The 17345-nt window shown below is 41.5% G+C and overlaps 1 protein-coding gene across 1 annotated transcript in view; it reads left to right on the plus strand.

Annotated features, from left to right (window-relative positions):
- Positions 1-200: 200 nt before the first annotated feature.
- The window catches only part of NMNAT2 (nicotinamide nucleotide adenylyltransferase 2), a 169270-nt gene continuing 152125 nt past the window's right edge, over positions 201-17345 (plus strand). Inside the window, exon 1 of the mRNA XM_079108037.1 lies at positions 201-414. Coding sequence (XP_078964163.1) covers positions 330-414 — 85 coding nt within the window. The 5' untranslated portion in view covers positions 201-329. The remainder of the gene's footprint in view (positions 415-17345) is intronic.

Below are 17345 nucleotides of genomic sequence, written 5' to 3' on the forward strand. Positions count from 1 at the left end.
TTGCCTGGTAGATAAACTCTAAGGAACACAGCGATGGAGTTAAGTGGGGTGGGGAGGGGCACCAGAACCAGAGATGCGAAAGAGAGTGGCAAGAAAAGACAAGGACCGAGGATAGACGAGTGGAGAGCAATCCAAAAGCAGACTCGCATCTCGCCGGAGCTGCAAGCGTTAAGGGGAGGCGGGGAGTGACGCGGTTTGCGTCTGGAGCGGCTCCTTGGAGTCCACAGCATCCACCGCCGGAGCCTCGCCTTCCTTTCTCCCTCTGCAGACATATCGAGACACAAAAAGAGAGGCAACCCCGAGACCAGTGAGAAGGACCCAGCCGCACCATGACCGAAACCACCAAGACCCACGTTATCTTGCTGGCCTGCGGCAGCTTCAATCCCATCACCAAAGGGCACATTCAGATGTTCGGTGAGTCCTCCCGCCCAGCCCCGGAGGCTGCTTCCGCTCCTCTTCTTTCCCAGGCACCTGTGTTTTCCAGGGCGGCTGAACTGGAAGGCGTGTGCCGCTCCAGAGGGGTGCGCCGGCTGATGTGGCTAGTGCTAGGTCAGTCCCCCATTCCCGGCTCGAGGCAGGGGACGCAGACTGCATTTCCCAGACTTCACTTGCTCGGGGCCAGACCTTCTCGCAGGGGGCCAGAGGGTGGGGGAGGGGAGGGGCTGGAGGTGAGAGTCATCTGGGGCCGGGCCGGGGTTCTAGGTTGGAGAATTGGAGTGCCGCGGTGCGGTGCTTTGACTACTTGGCGGGCGAAGACGCGAATGGGGACAGAGGTTGGGGCGCAGAGAAGGGATGAGGGGGTTGGAGGTAACGTGCTGTTTGTTTAGGATGGGCAGAAAGCTGAAGGAGTTAAATATGGACACAAGCACACTCGCACACGACACCAGCGACAGGGACTGGGGCTTCAAGGAGATTAACGTGGGGCTGACTGATGGGTCGGGGCGGCCCAGAGGCGAGTGTCGGGGGGATGTGGACCGTGTATTGCTCGCGCGGGGTGGAGGCTGAGGGAAGGGGCGCGGGGAGGAGGTGTTGCTGGCCTGCTAAGATCTGACTACGTGGACCCGCTGCCGAGGAAGGGGAGGGGGCGGGGCGGCCTCTGCGGGAGGCCCTCTGCGAGTCGTTGTTGATGGATCCGGGCCCAAGTTGGCGGGGGCTCTGCCCCAGGCGGCGATGGCACCGGAAAGGCTCGCGGCGTGCGAGTGTGTGTATGAGTGTGTGTATGTACGTATGTGCGCCTGAGTGGTGGGATGGGGGCGCACCATCGCGCGTTTGTTTCTTAGAGGCTTTGGGGCGTAGAGAGGGAGAGAGCGAGCCGGGTCTTCTGGCTGCCGGTTTAAGGTCCAGCAGAGGCAGGGGAAAGGTGATCGATCCATCGTGCCTGTTGGTGATCTCTCGCCACCGGTGGGGAAACCACGCGGCTTAGCGGCTGCTCCAGCAGGACCCAAAGGGGCAGGGTGTGCGCTTTTAGATCCTGAGGGAGGGACGCGGAGGTCGCTACAGAGGCAGAAATTGAGAAGTTAGAAGTTGGGGTGCTTTTTGCAGGAACTCAGGGAAATGAGGAGTAGGCAAGAGTGCACTGGGAATGGAAGAGACCGGGTGGGAGGCACTGACCCGGCCCTCCTGTCAGGCGCTCTCCAGAGGCGGCGGTGCTGAAACGCAGGGCGCGCCGAGCTGGCTGCGGGCACACGTGTGTACCCGAGTCTGAGAATTGCAAGAGATTTCCTAGGGCTGTTTAATGAAAGCCGCATCATATTCGTAAAGACCCGGCGAGGTGGCTTAGGCCAGAAATACTCGCCTCTAAAACTAAAAGGTGTGGATCCGCTTTTTTAAAAACCCCATAGGATTACTTTGAGCAGAGGGTCGATCTGGTAGGTAGTTTTACATGATCCAGGAAGGGAACTTGAGAGAGAAGTAGCCATCCCTTCCTCACTATTCCTCCAGCTTTTAAAAGTGTTTTATTTGGAACTAATGCCAATTTGTCTGTTAAATAAAAGCATTCGTTCCAGCATCAGGGTAGATCAGAGCATCTCACCAGCCTTCTAAAGGGTATCAGTGTCCTAGGAACACTCTACTTTCACTTTCTTTTGATTCCGGTATCTTCTGCTTAGCCTCCGTTCCCTCTCTGTCCATATTTCTTCTACCCTTTTATGTTGATGATCTTTATATTCTTCTCCCATGATCGGGCAGGGATGGGCTTTCCTTGGGAACCCCTTAGCTCCAGGAATCTTTAGTGGGCCAGAGGGTGCTCCTCCTTTCTTCCTGAAGCTAAGGATGTGTTAATCCTGCTTGTTTTAGATTAGAAAAAGGACTGAGATTTCCATGGAGAACTAGGGACTCTGTCCTGCAGCTGAAGAGAGTTTGGTAGCAGTGATAAAGGCTTTTGTTAGGGAGATGCTGAGATTGCCATGAGCTTTGAGACTATAATAATGTGAAAATAGGCACAGATTGCAGCAGAGATGTTTATACATAAAATAGACCAAAGGAGAGTTTTAACAATGGTGATTATTTACTTTGTATCAGCAGGAGGATCAAGCAAGAATATCTGTCAACAAAGTTCTTTGAGTGTCCATTAATTAAGGGTGATTCAAAGAATGACCCATAAAAAAGATGTGATGTGCTCTCTATGGCTTTTAGGAGCTAATTACCTAATTAAGGATTTAGCATGCAAACTAGTGAAAAGCACAAACAAAAAGACAAAATAGATATTTAAAAATTGGGGATAAAACGTCTTATTGGGATCTTTATACTCCACTCCTGATAAATTTTGTCGTTTATTTTTGTAGAGCAGTTTCTGGTTAACAAAGCTTTCCATATAAAGTTTCATTACTTATTTCCATTAAGAACTTTATAAGAAAGGCATCATTATCTCCATCTTACAAATGAGAAACTGACATCAGAGGTTAAGTGACTTTCTCATGAACCCGCATGGAGAGCAGGTGACAGCGTTTTCTTGAACCCCACATTCCTTGTGTAGAGGCCTCTGTACTGCATGAAAGGCAGAAGGAAAGGAGGAGTCTTCTGACTGCTAATCCCATGATTACTCTATTTCCTTCAAACATATACTAATAGATTAGAATGAAATCGATCATCAGCCACCTGGGTCCTAAATATGCCTTTCCTTAATAGTTCTTTCCCATCATTAAAGAAATTGTCCATGAACTATTTTCTTCTTTTAAATGGCTTTAAAATTTTTCTTCTCCAAAACACAGAAATATTTAATGCAAGTAAATCATCAAACTTTCTTTAAGGTGACTGAAATTTGTAATAAAAATAGATTGTAAAACAGGTCTTTGAAATTAGATACCTTTAATAAAGAGAGTCCCATCTTTTAAAATCCAATTGCATACCCAAGGGAAAAAGAGAAAGAATAAGAAGTGGCATTTAGAACTAAAGAGTCATGCTTCATCTCTGTGAAGTTGCCCTTGTACAACTCTCTGCACTTGTAAAATGTTTTGGAATGAGCTTTTCTTTTACTCTGAAAGGGAAAAGTTCTATTTGTGACTACACAATCATAAAGGAAAAATGTTCGTGGTAGAGATATTTGACACTTATAGACTCAACTATAACTGAAATGTTTTCAGGGATGAGTTTTGGGCAAAGTAAACTTATAAACTAGTGATATCATATTTCAAAGGTTTGCCTTATTACATAAGAAGATAATGTGAGGCTAGAAGTTTTTCTAGAATGTAAATTCTTGGTTTTTACAACTAAGTGATATTCTAAAGTATAATCTCTACCATATTAAAGTGTAACTTCTTCATACTTAAAAACTAAGAAAACGTACAGTAAACATTTTTATCATCAAAATTCACCACTGGGAAGTCAACAAGTTTAAATAGAAAAGTAAGAGAGAACTGATAGATTGGTTTGACCATAAAAACTAGAATTAGGGGATTTAATCACAGCCAAAATATATTCTGTTTGTTGATGATTTTGCAAAATACCTGAATTTTCCAGTGATTCTGTTTCAAAATATTTTTACTTTGAACAATTTGAAAAGATCCTTTGAAAAGATACGCACTCCAATCCCATTCCTCTTAAAGAGTAATGAAAAGGGCTCCCTACTTGTTGCTGTTGCAACAATCAGAAATTGTAAGAAAAATGAATTTGAGTTGCTAGTGATATATAGAGAACTGTTAGAACTCAACAAAGTGTTAAATATGATTGCAATGCTTATATAAAAAGTCACTAAGCATAGTGTTGTACTTCTTTTGTACCACTATCTTGTTTGCTCCTACTTTGTGAGATAAACTGGATAATATTATCATTCTCTTTTACAAATGGCAAAGTAGAAGTACAGATGTAAGTCATATGGTCAAGGTCATAAGCAAAAATCAGGAAAGAACCAGTTTCAGGATATCCAGACTCTCATCCATGAGGCACTTTCTTTATTCCCTTATAATGACAAGAATGATATTGAGATTCACCAACACCTGAGAAGAGAGACATCTGAACTCAGCTATGAGCAAAGGGGAATGGGAAATTTACCATTTTTTTCCTGACAACACAGGCCACCAACAAAATAAGTTCAATAAAGATAACTGTTCCCATGTCTCATACTTACAATAAGAAAAGACTTTTAATATGTCCATGTTTTCTATTTAACTGTGTCATCAGAAGCTTCCTTCTATGGCTTTCCCCACTTTCTCCTTCCTCCCTACTCTCTGCTACCTCAACTAACACCTGTTTACCTTTAGATTTTAGCTTCACCTCTAGTTTCTCAAATAACTGCCACTGACCCCTATGTGAAGTTTAACTACTCTGACATTTGCTCCCACATCCATTTATATTTTTCCCATGCTGTAAGTCTCAGTTCATGTTTCGTGACTGTTTTCCATGCCAGAGCTTAATCTCTGTGAGGACAGGGACTGTGCCTGGTTTCATCATTGGTACGTTTCCTAGTACCTGGCGTGAAACAGGCTCCCCACAATAGTTGTTGAATAAATAGAAAATAAATCAACGTGCTAGACAGAGGAATTAGCCTTGTTCAAGGACTGGGTTGATGAAACAGTCACGCATGGTATGATGGAACAAAGAAAAATTCAGTATAGAGAGGTAGGTGGGAGTCTGATCCATTATGAAGCCTTGTAAGTTGTGTTAAAGAATCCAGACTTTATCCTGAAGATATTAAGAAGACATTGTGTTGTTTGTTTAAGTAAAGGAGTAAAATATGCATGTCTTTTAAATTAAGATTGAATTGGATTTTGAATGTAGGTTGATGAAGGTCAAGAATGAATCAAAAAGGAAAATGTTGATATTTTTGTTCACAAAACAATGGTTTGATTTGCTTCTGCTGAATTTACTGACTGAACCTCATGTGGATATAAGCTAACTGTGAGAGGCAAATCTCCCCTCTGGGTTCATCCCAAACCAAGAGACAGGATATAACCAAGAAAGTTGATGTTCAGTTTCAAAACGAAGAGCTAGTTATTTTCAGTTTCGCTTCTCTTTTTGTTTCACTAGTTCCCATTCTGCATATCTAAATGCTTCAGTTTAGAATTAAGAGACTCGTGCACGTGTGTGTGAGAGAGAGAGAGTGTGTGTGTGTTATTAAGGATTGAATTCAGGGCCTTGCATATGCTAGAAAAGAGATTCTACTACTGAGTTATGACCCCAGTCTAATTATATTTTATCTTATTTTAAGACAGATCTTGCTAAATTGCCCAGACTGGTCTCAAATTTGCAATCTGCCTCAGCCTCCCAAGTAGCTGGGATTGTATGCTGTGCTACTATACCCAACTTCATATGCTTTTTAAGACATAGGTTGATGTTCCCACTGCAAAGAAATGATAAATGTTTAAGAAGAAGGAAATGCAAACTACCTTGATTTAATCATTATACATTATGTACATGTATTGAATTATCATGCTGTACACCATCAATATGTACAATTATTATGTGTCAAAAAAGGAAACAGTTTGAGTTCTTCTTTGGTAGGAACATCCTTTGAAATGTTATGAATCTCACAGAAACATTTATACACAAGTTTCCAATGTTAGACCAACTCAAATGAACAGCCTAAAGTGTAGAAGCAAACTAAAAAGCATAACCTGCCAACACTCAAGTTTGAACCTCTCTGTTTCTAAGATACCCTCCGACATGAGAGGATGAGAGAAAATACAAAACTAGATGGAATACGTGTGTGTGTGTGTGTGTGTATACACATATATACACACACATATATATAGTTATTTTTTCTTTGATAGCCAAGAAGTGTGAAAATAGTCTATATGTGCGACTGGGAAAAAGTGATGAAAACCCAATTTTGAAAGTGCTTCTTTGAAAAGATTCAAGTCAGTCTGTGTGTGTCCTCCCCCGCACCCCCCACTCCTCCCTCCTTGCTGGGGATAGCCTTGCACTGCCAGGTCAATGCTCTGCCACTGAGCTATACCTGTGGTCCTAAGATTCAAGTCTTAATTTTATAATATCATTGTCCTCAGAGCCACCAATATAATGTTCTATATGTGGTGGTTGCTTAATTAATATTTGTGATACTGTGAAATACTCTTCCCAGTACAGTTCTCCTTCAATTTTAGAGTTCACAGCTCATGCTTAATTGCTCTAAAAAGATCCTAAATACACAAAGGAATACATTTGATATTTTTTCTGTACTTTTTTCTTTCTTTCTTTCTTTTTTTTTTTTTTACAATCCTCAACACACAAAACTTTGTTTAACCAAAGGGATTTAGAATAATTCTTTAGGATTTGATTTTACAAATTAAGACCTGGGGTATAGAAGTTCATTTTTATAGAGAATTACATAACTATGGATATGCTCCATATCTCAATATATGTAAATGCAGCATCGGTTCACAGGAGAGAAGTTTTCCATTGCCAGAGATATTCCAATTATAAGCATTCAATTGCGCGGAATGCATTTACTTTTTTTGGGTACAGTTTGGCAGCTAGCCTCAGAAGTATTTTAGCTTTAAAAGACGTTTCAACAGCTTACATGGTGCGACCAAGGCCATCCTCCTGACATTGGCTCCCTCCTTTTGTATTTTACATCTCCATGATTTATGAACTCTGCAGCAAAGGCAAATGCTAGAACCACTAGCAGCAGCAGCATCTTCCCCTTATCATGCTAATAATGGAGCTACCTTATAAGAGCTTTTTAAAACCCTACTACCATTCAACTGTTCTCTAGTAAATTATGCATCACATATTTTTCTTAAGTAAGCCAGTCCAGAAAATTCTTATAATTCTGGAGACGAGGGGCTTAAGAGGAGGAGGGAGGGAGGAAGTCAGACTCAGAGGCCAGTCCCAGAAGTGCTGAGTGGTGGCAGCTGAGTGGCACTCTTGGGCTTCTCTTTCTCTTATATCAGGTTGCCTCCATGTGCCATGCTCTCATACGTGAACCACATTTAACGTTTACCAGACAATAGGTGCATGAGCAAAGTATGGCCCCTTGATAAAACTTTTAATTTCTTCCCAATGCTTAGGCCAAAGGTTTGAACTAATGGTTATTCTTTCCTCTTTTGCACACTTGTCTACGTCAGCAAATGTCTGGTGATCTATCTTCAAAATACAACTAGGATCAACCACTTCTCCCCTCTCTACAATGCTGGTATAAGCCACTGTCATCTTTCATCCAAATCAGCACAGTAAACTTTTTCTTTTTTGTACTGGGGATTGAATCCAGAGATGCTTTACTACCCTGCTACATCCCCAACCCTTTTAACTTTCATTTCTTAAAAAATTTGAGAAGAGGTCTTGTTAATTTGCCAAGGTTGGCCTCAACCTTGTGAGCCTCCTGCCTCGGATTTTTGAGTAGTTGTTATTACAGGCACACGCCACCACAACTGACTAGGCTGTTGTTTTTTAAAAATGTGCTTATTGAGAGTGCCAGATCAACTCTTGTCCATGTTGAAAAGTCTTGGTCTTATCTGCCTTCTTCCCTCACAGTCATTGAGTGGACACTGGGGTTGTCTAATTGCTGGGATTAAGGGCCTTCATACTATGTCCAGCAGCATTTGAATCTTAAACTGCTCTCCCTTCTACCATTGACCTGAATGCTCAATTCTTAACAAATAATCCGATCAATCCTTTAAAATGTAAGTCAGGTAATATTACTCCTTTGCTCAAAAATCCTCCATGGCTCCTCCTCTAACTCAGAGTCACAAAGCCATCCCAAAGACCTCCAGGCCTCCTGATCTGCCACCTCCCCAAGCCTCTTTTTCCTGATTTTTAGCCACCCTCGACTGATCTTGCATCAGCCTGTCTTTGAACTAAATGTTCCCGCTCCTGGAATAACTGTACCCCAAGTCTGATTCAGTTTCCTCTAAGTCTTTACTCCAGTGTAAAATCCACCTCCGACCTACTTAATGGGTCCTACTCTCCCCCTCACAGAATTTTAAATTGCACCTCACACACTCCCAGTCCCCTGACCCTGCTTGGCTTCTGTCTCTTCTCCTTAACTCTTATCACCTTTTAACAAATATGTTATTTCCCTGTTTGTCATGTTTATTTAATGTCTGTCTCCCTAATGAGAACTGAGCGCCTCGCATACAGCGATCTTTGTTTAGTCTGCTTGCAAATGCATCTCTGGCTCCTAGAACAGCACCTGGTCCAGAGCAGGTGCTTGATGATATGTTTGTTGAATGAGTGAATGAATGAAATGGCAGAATCACCTACCATCCTTACCTCAAGACTCCAGGAGACTTGTGAGCAGAAAGGGTGGAGCCATGAGAGGGCTCAGTGGCTGTTGATCCATTTAACAAATTTTGTTGAGTTTTATTGAATGTGCGCTGGGCACATTCATTCATAAAATTAAATAAAATTTTTTCCTGTACCTCAGGGGATGATCTCTAGATCATGCACGAAACCAAGCAGTTCAGGTGACAGGTGTAATAAAACAGGTGAGAATGAGGTAAACTGACACACAGTGGAAGAAGCTGTCACTCTGGACCTGGCGGAAGGGCCCTCAGAGCAGAAGTCAGAGCTGCCCACGGAAGGGATGGAATGGCATTCTGCGCTGAGAGCAGGATAAATGTGAAGGCCCCATATGGTGACACATTAAGGCTTTCCAGGAAGCTGGTTACAAACCTGGAGTGTATATGGGTGGGCAGAGGGGAGGGCAGAAAACAAGTTGGGAGAAGCCAATGTCAAGGGGGTCGGATTCTCTGTGGTACTTTTAGTGAGCCCTGGAGGGGCGACAGGATGTGTCAGATATGGCAGATGTTGGGCAGCCACCCAGAATGTCAACATTCCTTCTGTTAGCACTTCACGAGGAATATGCTTCTGTGATATCATCTAATCATCTTAAAGCTTAAAGTTATTATGTCTGTATCATCTTTTGAAATAAAGAGGGTTTTTTCTTTTTCTTTCTTTCATGATCTTATTTATTTTCTGAAATGGAACCATTGTACGTGGTACAAACCATTTCTACTAATGGAATAAATAGGTGAAATATAGTGCTATACAGCCCTCCAAAACACCACGAACAAACAAACAAGCAAACAAAAACCCAAGAATCTCACTTCCCTGATGAGAAGCCGTTCTCTCCTGGATTCTAAACTTACCTCCTCTTGTGCTTCAGTGGATGGCTCCTGTTGTTTGAGACTTTTCAGTCTTGGCAAACTCAGTTCACCTAACTCTATCTTAGTAATTTTGTAGAATTTGAGTGTGTGTGTCTGATTTCTTTTCCACAGGCTTAATTATCTGAAAAGTAAGTACAATGGAGATACTTTCCTTTGATACTTGTTTTAGTTCTAATTCTAGAGATTTTGAGAAAGATATATATTTCTAGTCTTGCTATAAAACCATGGTTTTCCATGACTTTTTGAATCATTATTATATCATTATAAAGACTCAAATAAATGACATTCCAGTGAGGTTTGGGCTTTCCAATGCTTTATTCTTCAATAATGTTCTGACCCTTTGTCTTGGTACCTATGAAGAGGTGGAATGTTCATTTCGTGGAGCACCTAGATGAAACCATATCAATAACTATTCATACTATTTTTGAAATACTTATGGGCTGATACATATTTAGCAGCATGTGACTCATCCTGTGAACTACAAGTTCTTTAAAATAAGGCAATTTTTGCTGGGTGTGATGGCACACACCTGTAATCCTAACTTCAAAGGAGGCTGAGGGAGCGGGATCTCAAGTTTGAGGCCAGTGTGGGAAATTTAGCAAGGTCCTGCCTCAAAAATAAAAAAGAAAAAAAGACTGAGAACGTAGCTGAGTGGCAGAGAGCTTGCCTAGCATGTGCAAAGCCCTGGGTTTAATTCGCAGTACTGAAAAAATAATTGGAAAAATGTAAAAAAAAAATGAAACGAGGCAATTTAAAAGAATTAGACTATTACTCATTATAAATTAAGCTTAAGAAAGAACTGATGTTTTGTACATAGAAATTCAAGCCATAATTACTTTATTTACCATGAACCAATCTTTCTAAGTCATATTTGAAAGTTATTTTCTTGTTATGTCCTAGGGAATCAAAGTTATAGGTAATATATGATTTTTCCATGCTGTGAACAATGTGGATAAACAGTGGGTAAATGTTTCAGTTTGTTCTATTCATTTCCTTCTCTTTATATGGAAACTAGTAACTAAATTGGTTTGTGAATACATTTAGTCTCTTAGAGCCCTATTTGTCTCATCTGTGAGATAGGATGACCAATATAACTGAGGAGTTGGCAATCTGTGGGCTGTGGCCCAATGCGGTCACCTGTCTTTGTAAGGCATGAAAGCTAAGGATAGCTTTTACATTTTTAAATAGTTGAAAAAAAATGTAAAAGAAGAATACTTTATGACACATGAATACTTTATGAAATTAAAATTTTATTGTTCATAAATAAAGTTTTATTGGCATGTAGCCATACTTATTCACATGTGTATTATTTATGGATGTTTTTGTACTAAAATAGCAGAGTTGAGTAGTTGCAACAGAATTATTTTTGTTCATGCTTCATAATCCCTATAGACTGCAAAATGTAAAATACGTACTACTGGACATTTCTTTTTTAATTAAAAGTTTTTTTTTAGTCGTTAATGGATCACTATTTATTTATTTATTTATTATTTATATGCGGTGCTGAGAATCAGACCCAGTGCCTCCCACATGCTAGGCAAGCATTCTAACCACTGAGCTACAAGTGAAGCCCCTACTACTAGACATTTACAGAAAAAGTTTGCCAACCCTTGATAGAACCCACCTCTGGGGGTTGGAATGAAAGTGAATCAAGTGTTCTCAACACAGGAAGTACAGTTGAAGTCCGTTATCTGGACAAACTCTTTAATGAGCAATTTTCAGTCTAAACTAAATCTCTAAAAAGACTCATTTAAGCAGCAAATGTAGTTTCGGTTTCATAAGTGTAATTTTTCTGGCTGACTGGGTAAATGATCATGTTCACAATGGGATGATTTTCTGGTGTTTGGTTTACACTGGAAATTGATTAGCCCCTCTGGCTAATGTTGGACATTTATCTGCTATTAAACATTAGGTATACTTTCCCATCCTTTTCTTGATTCTTCAATACCTCTTCTTTAAAATTTAATATTTTATATACTTTTTGTTTGAGAATTTTAAAAACTTAGCACACCATTTGCATAATAAGGCTTTTACAGGCTGCTCTCGAGTCACATCCAGTTTCTCTGCAGCCTCTCACCTCCCTCTGAACTTTGATAGCACTTGGTTTGTACCTCTGATATAGCACTTAGCACATTGTGCCAAGAGTTGTAGCTATTTGTGTCCAGGCTTCATAGTCACTATCAGACTTAGTCCCTTGCCAGGATCTTCTGACTTTTATATCTCCCAAGGTGCCTAGCATAGTGCTCTAAGCACAAAGAAGATACTATAAATATTTAGCAAATGAATGAATTGTTGAACTGTTAGGAATATTCAGAATGGCAACACGTAGGCAAAATAGGTAATTAGAAAAAAGACAAGTATTTGGGAACCAGGAAATAACAGGAATTCATGATTCATGTAAGAATCAAGGAAACAAGACAGATAATGAATCCAAGGTGCCAATGATTCAGGGACTTCAAGGGTGAGATAATTCTTGCCTTGAGATAGGAAAGTTAGAGCTTCCTTGCTGGAACCCCCTCCCAGAGCATAGTCTCACAAGTATGGTGATCACAGTGGGAATCTGCAAGTCATGTTGGGGAGCTATTAAATAATGTAACTTGGCAGGAGTTGAATTTTAACACTGTCCACTGGAGGCTTTAGTCAGATGCATGGTACATCTAGAAATGGTTTCTCGGTGAGTTGAAAGTAGGTTTGAGGATGGCAGAGGAGTTTTCTTTTTGTATATTCACAGTTTAAAAAAAAAGGTTTTATGTATATGGTAACCACCTTGAAATTATTTACTCATGAACAATCAAACAAGACAAAAATTTGTGGCTTGCCAACTTTAAGTTTTCATTTTCAGAAATCTCAGAATTTCTATTTGAAGGAAATTTTAAAAATCATGTCAATATTCATCCAGTCCTGAAATCCTCTGTAAAACATTATCCCAAGTGTCTGTTCAATCTCTGTCTAATATAGAGGGAATGTACTATCTTCCAAAGCAGCCAAGGAGAACTTGGCACAATTGGGCCTTTTCATGATTTTTTGGTCTTTTGGACTGACCCTGGATTTCCTGAGACTTTCATGCCTTGGTCTTCATTCTTTTCCTTGAGATCCAGGGAGCAGGTCTTATTTGCCTTGTGTTTGGGAGATGTTCAAATAGTCAAAACAGCTACTCCATCTTCCCCATCAATCTTTAGGTTTCCTTCAGCTGAAGGTGCATTATCATTTTTTCACTTCACCCTGGCTCATTGTCAGACATATTCTCCTTGTCTATATCCCCCTTATGTTCAATTCATTATGCACCCTCGATGTGGTCTGATGCATGCTGTGTGATCTATTACTGAATTTAGTGTAGTGGTCATTCCCTCTATTTGTGGTGCTGTGGCTCTCTCTTGAATCTGGTAAGGCAAACATAAAGTGTCCTGACACTCTGAATAACTGGTTGATTTGGCAGATTGAACTGCTGAACTAGTACAATTTATTTTTTTATTTTATATTTTTAGTTGTATGTGGACACAATAACTTTATTTATTTTTTTATGTGGTGCTGAGAATCGAACCCAGTGCCTCACATGTGCTAGGCAGGCATGCTACAACTGAGCCACAACCCCAGCCCATAGTTCAACTTATTTTTTAAAAATCTAACTGCTGTATTGTCAAGACGTGCTGCCTTTGGAACTTTGCAGGTCAGAGCACATGCTTAATTGTATGAGATGTCAACTGCACACTGGGAATGACATCCTACCTTTGGAGAAAGAAAGCAACTCTGCAGGGTCCCAGACAAAGCTGAGGCTAAGAGTTTCTAGATTCTGGACATTTCTTGATATTTCATTGGACATGCTGTTTTTAAAAAAATTTGCAGTCCTGGGGAGTGAATGCAATGTCTCGCTTAAGGAAATGAAGAAAAAAAAAAAAAAAGGTATTTCTGCAGTCATGAAAGGCCTGGAAGGTGGGAAAAAGGAATAAGAAATGGTTTATAAGGAATCATTTAATTATTATGTGACAATAGCTTGGGGGTAAAGTCTGAAATTTGGGAATTAAAAAGACCAGGATAGAATTGTGCTAGGCAAGTGTTCTACCTCTGAACTAGATCCCCAGTCTTTCTTAAAATTTTGAGACAGGTTCTTGCTACATTGCCCAGGCTGTCCTCAAATGTGTGATCCTTCTGCCTCAGTCATCAAAGTAGCTGGGATTATAGGCACACACACAATTTTTTTAAATGTGTTTATTTTTTTTATTATTTTTTAAATGTGTTTTGTGGAAAGTTCCAAATCAACTCTTGTCCATGTTGAAAAGTCCTGATTTTGTCTAGCTCCTACCCTCACCACCATCCTGTGAATACTGCCTTATTCCAGGTTTCCCATGAGAGAGGAAAAAAAATGCCCTTGTTTTCTGCAATGGTTACTTTGTCCCAGCAGAGGTGGGCAGTGTTGCATTTAAATTGTTCTGGTGGAATCTTTAAAAAAAAAAAAAAAAAAGTGTCATTTTACTTATGGAAAATTCCAAACATATGCAAAAGTAAACAGAATGACACAATGAACCCCAATGTACCTGTCACCCAACTTCATTAATTATCAGTTCATTATCCATCTTGATTTATTGATTCCCTGGCGCACTCCCCCACTCCTGCCCTGTATTATTTTGAAGCAAATTCCGGACATCTCATGATTCCAGGGGAGACCCTTTCCTCTGGTGTATAATTGCTTCTCTTTCTATCTTTTCTCTGCTAACAGACTGGGTTTTTCTCTTCCCTGTTTTGTTGGTCCACAGTTTGGGTTGCAGGTGAGGCTGGCATGGGGACAATGTCTGATTCCCATTTTTGAGCAGATAGAATGCCTCCATTCCAGTCAATAGCCCCTGACACTTCAGCATCAACATTGCCTTAAAATGTGGGATTTGTGGCCATTCCCATCTTTCTCCCATCCTGGGGTCCTCTTAGTAAGCTTGCCTCCAGAGTAGGGCTTCCATTAGACACAATGGACCATTCTTCCCTGACATTGACCATTCTGCTCTTTATTGCTTGCCATTTAAAGCCATGAATTTGTTGGATGTTTCTACATCAGTGGTTCCCAAGCTGGGGGTCTCCAACACCCATGCTGTCTCATAAAGAATATGATCTAGGAACTGTATCCAGTGTTTCTAATCATCCATATTCACCCTCAAATATGGCACACACTCTAGTTAAGTATCAAGTTTCTGATACTTATCAGAGTATCAAGTTTGAATTATCAGTTTGGTTAGGTGGATTCATACTGATCAGGAGTCAGGATTGGTAGTCATGGATATCTTTGATGAACAGAAGAAAGGGAACAATTTTTCTTCCATTCTCTCACTGGAGGAGAAAAATAATTAAACAAATTCTGTTTGGTGACAAGTTTAGCCCCTGTAATAGCACTGGAATTCTTGGCCTGTTTGACCTGACTTTAAACTCTGTAAAATTAAAATAAAATCCCTCTTTACTGATCTCTTAAATCCTTTCCTTCTGCTGCTTTAAATCAACTTTTCAACGTGTATTGTCATGCTCTTTTGTTATCATTTGCATTTAAATGTCATGAATAAAGAACTCCCTGCCGGAAAGGGGGGGGGGGAGAATGCTAAAGCCCCACATCCAGCTTGCCCAGTAAATCATAGGGCTATGAATATTCATTTCAAAGGTCTGACCGACTTCTCCCCCGTGAAATTTGCCCTCCTTTGATGCACTTGTTAAGACTATTTGTGTGTGTGTGTGTGTGTGTGTGTGTGTGAGATTTCCTTTGAGGTCCTACTGAGCTCTGATGGTGGGTGGGGAAGGAACGGTGGGAGGTAAGGACAGTCTCCCATCGGCCACAGGTGCTTTAAGGTGGCCCCCTCCCCTACTCCGCACTCACTGCACCTCTCTCTCATAGAGGCAACTTTGTTTATTTTGGTTGATTGTGACTAGTAAAAACTCTCGCTTAAGGAAATGAAGAAAAAAAAAAAAGCATTTCTGCAGTCATGAAAGGCCTGGAAGGTGGGGAAAAGGAGTAAGAAATGGTTTATAAGGAATCATTTAATTATTATGTGACAATAGCTTGGGGGTAAAGTCTGAAATTTGGGAATTAAAGAGACCAGGAGAGAAAAAAGAAAATTCAACCTGTCAGTGAGATCTTCCTCAGCTTCCTTTCTACTTCCCTTTTGAGCCTCCCTCGGAGGGTGTCTGCCCAGAGGCCTTTGTGGGAAATGGAATCACCTGCTGAAGCTCTTTTTGTCTTGAGGGAGCAGAGTGGGGAGCCTGTTGGTCTGACATCCCTGACACTGCAGGATTTTCTGGCCTGTGCTTGACCAAGCCTGTTCATCCCTTTCATTAATAATCACTGTAAACTCACAAGCGAGCTAATATTACTGAACTCTACTCTGTGCCAGTTGCTGGTTTAATTGCTTTCCTTTTCTTACCTCATTTCACCCTTAAAACAATTCTATCATCATCTGCATTCAGCTAATGATCAGAGTGTGTAGGTTACTTGTGTCAAGCAACACAAGAATTGCATGGCCGCGGAGAGATGAACCTGTGTGCTCTCTTCTTTATTTTTTGGTGGTACTGGGTGTTGGAACCAGAGGTGCTCGACCACTGAGCTACGTCCCCAGTCCTTTTTATTTTGAGATGGTCTCACTCAATGGCCCAGGCTAGCCTCAAACTTGTGATCCTGACTCAGCCTAAGTTACTGAAATTTCAGGCATGCGCCATCCTGCCCAGCCTGGGTTCTGACTCTTGAGGTGACAGTTTCAGCTACTGTGAGATGAGATCTTGCTTTTGTGTTGAGTGAGATGCAGTCCTCAGTGCTGTGTTAAGGCTGTGACAGTGTGGAAGTGGGGGCCAGCTCCAGGGTTTGTGTGCAGCGAGGCTGGTGCTGCTCAGAGGGCTGGGGTGGGGGTGCCTACTCAAGACAGCTGAGTGTGGAAAGGCAGGAGACTCCAGGCCACTAAAGAAACCTGTAGGCAAGTCCAGAGGACAGAGGGACGAGCAAGAAGAGAAGGGCTCATCCCAGAGCCAGGAGCACTGGAGGGAAACAGGAGAAGCTTGGGAGCAAATCAAGAAGGCTCCTGGGTGGTGACTCTGGGTGGTGAGGCATAGCCACATGTGCCTTTGTCCTACCTCACAGATTCGGGGTCAGGATAGATGGATTCTTTTATACTGAAGTTTTTATTTCATTTTATTTATTAATTTTTTTTTCTGAACCCAGGGCCTTAGGCATGCTAGGCATGCTCTGCCACTGAGCTAGCTCTCCAGTCCTCTTTTACATTGTAGTTGATTAGAGTGTACACAGATAATTGTTCAACAACCTCTTCCCCTGACACACTGTAAAATCGGTGTAACAGTACCTACCGACTGCATCATTGTGAGGGTCAAATGGAATACTGTGCATGCACCTCCTTGAACTGCCTGCCTCTTACCTTGGGCCTGAGGGCTCTGTTCCACCCCTACAAAATCCTAGACCTGAGCTCTGACGAGTGCTGTAGGTTTTACTAAACAGTTTAGGACAAGATGGCAGGGCTTGTGGTACCCAACCCCAACAGTTCCCTGAAGGTCCCACTCAACTCTAGGGAGGGGAAGTTCTGTTCTTCCTCCTAAGGCAACCTGCTTTCCCTACTGCCCCTGCTCCTCTCAGTTTTCTGGGTCCACCTGCTCCTCTGTCAACTTTCCCATCTCTAAATCCCTTCGCTGGCCCACCCGACTCAGTAAGCTAAGAATCCTCTGCTAGTCCAACTCTGACAGCTATGTTCCTGCCACTCAGACAAGGCTTACAGCCCATCATTTCATACATGGTGTCTGGTCAACAGTAATGGTGGATAAAAGGGGGTAATATCA

The sequence above is a fragment of the Sciurus vulgaris genome, assembly GCF_902686455.1.
Source record: "Sciurus vulgaris genome assembly, chromosome: 12".
In the NCBI taxonomy this organism is placed as follows: Eukaryota; Metazoa; Chordata; class Mammalia; order Rodentia; family Sciuridae; genus Sciurus; species Sciurus vulgaris.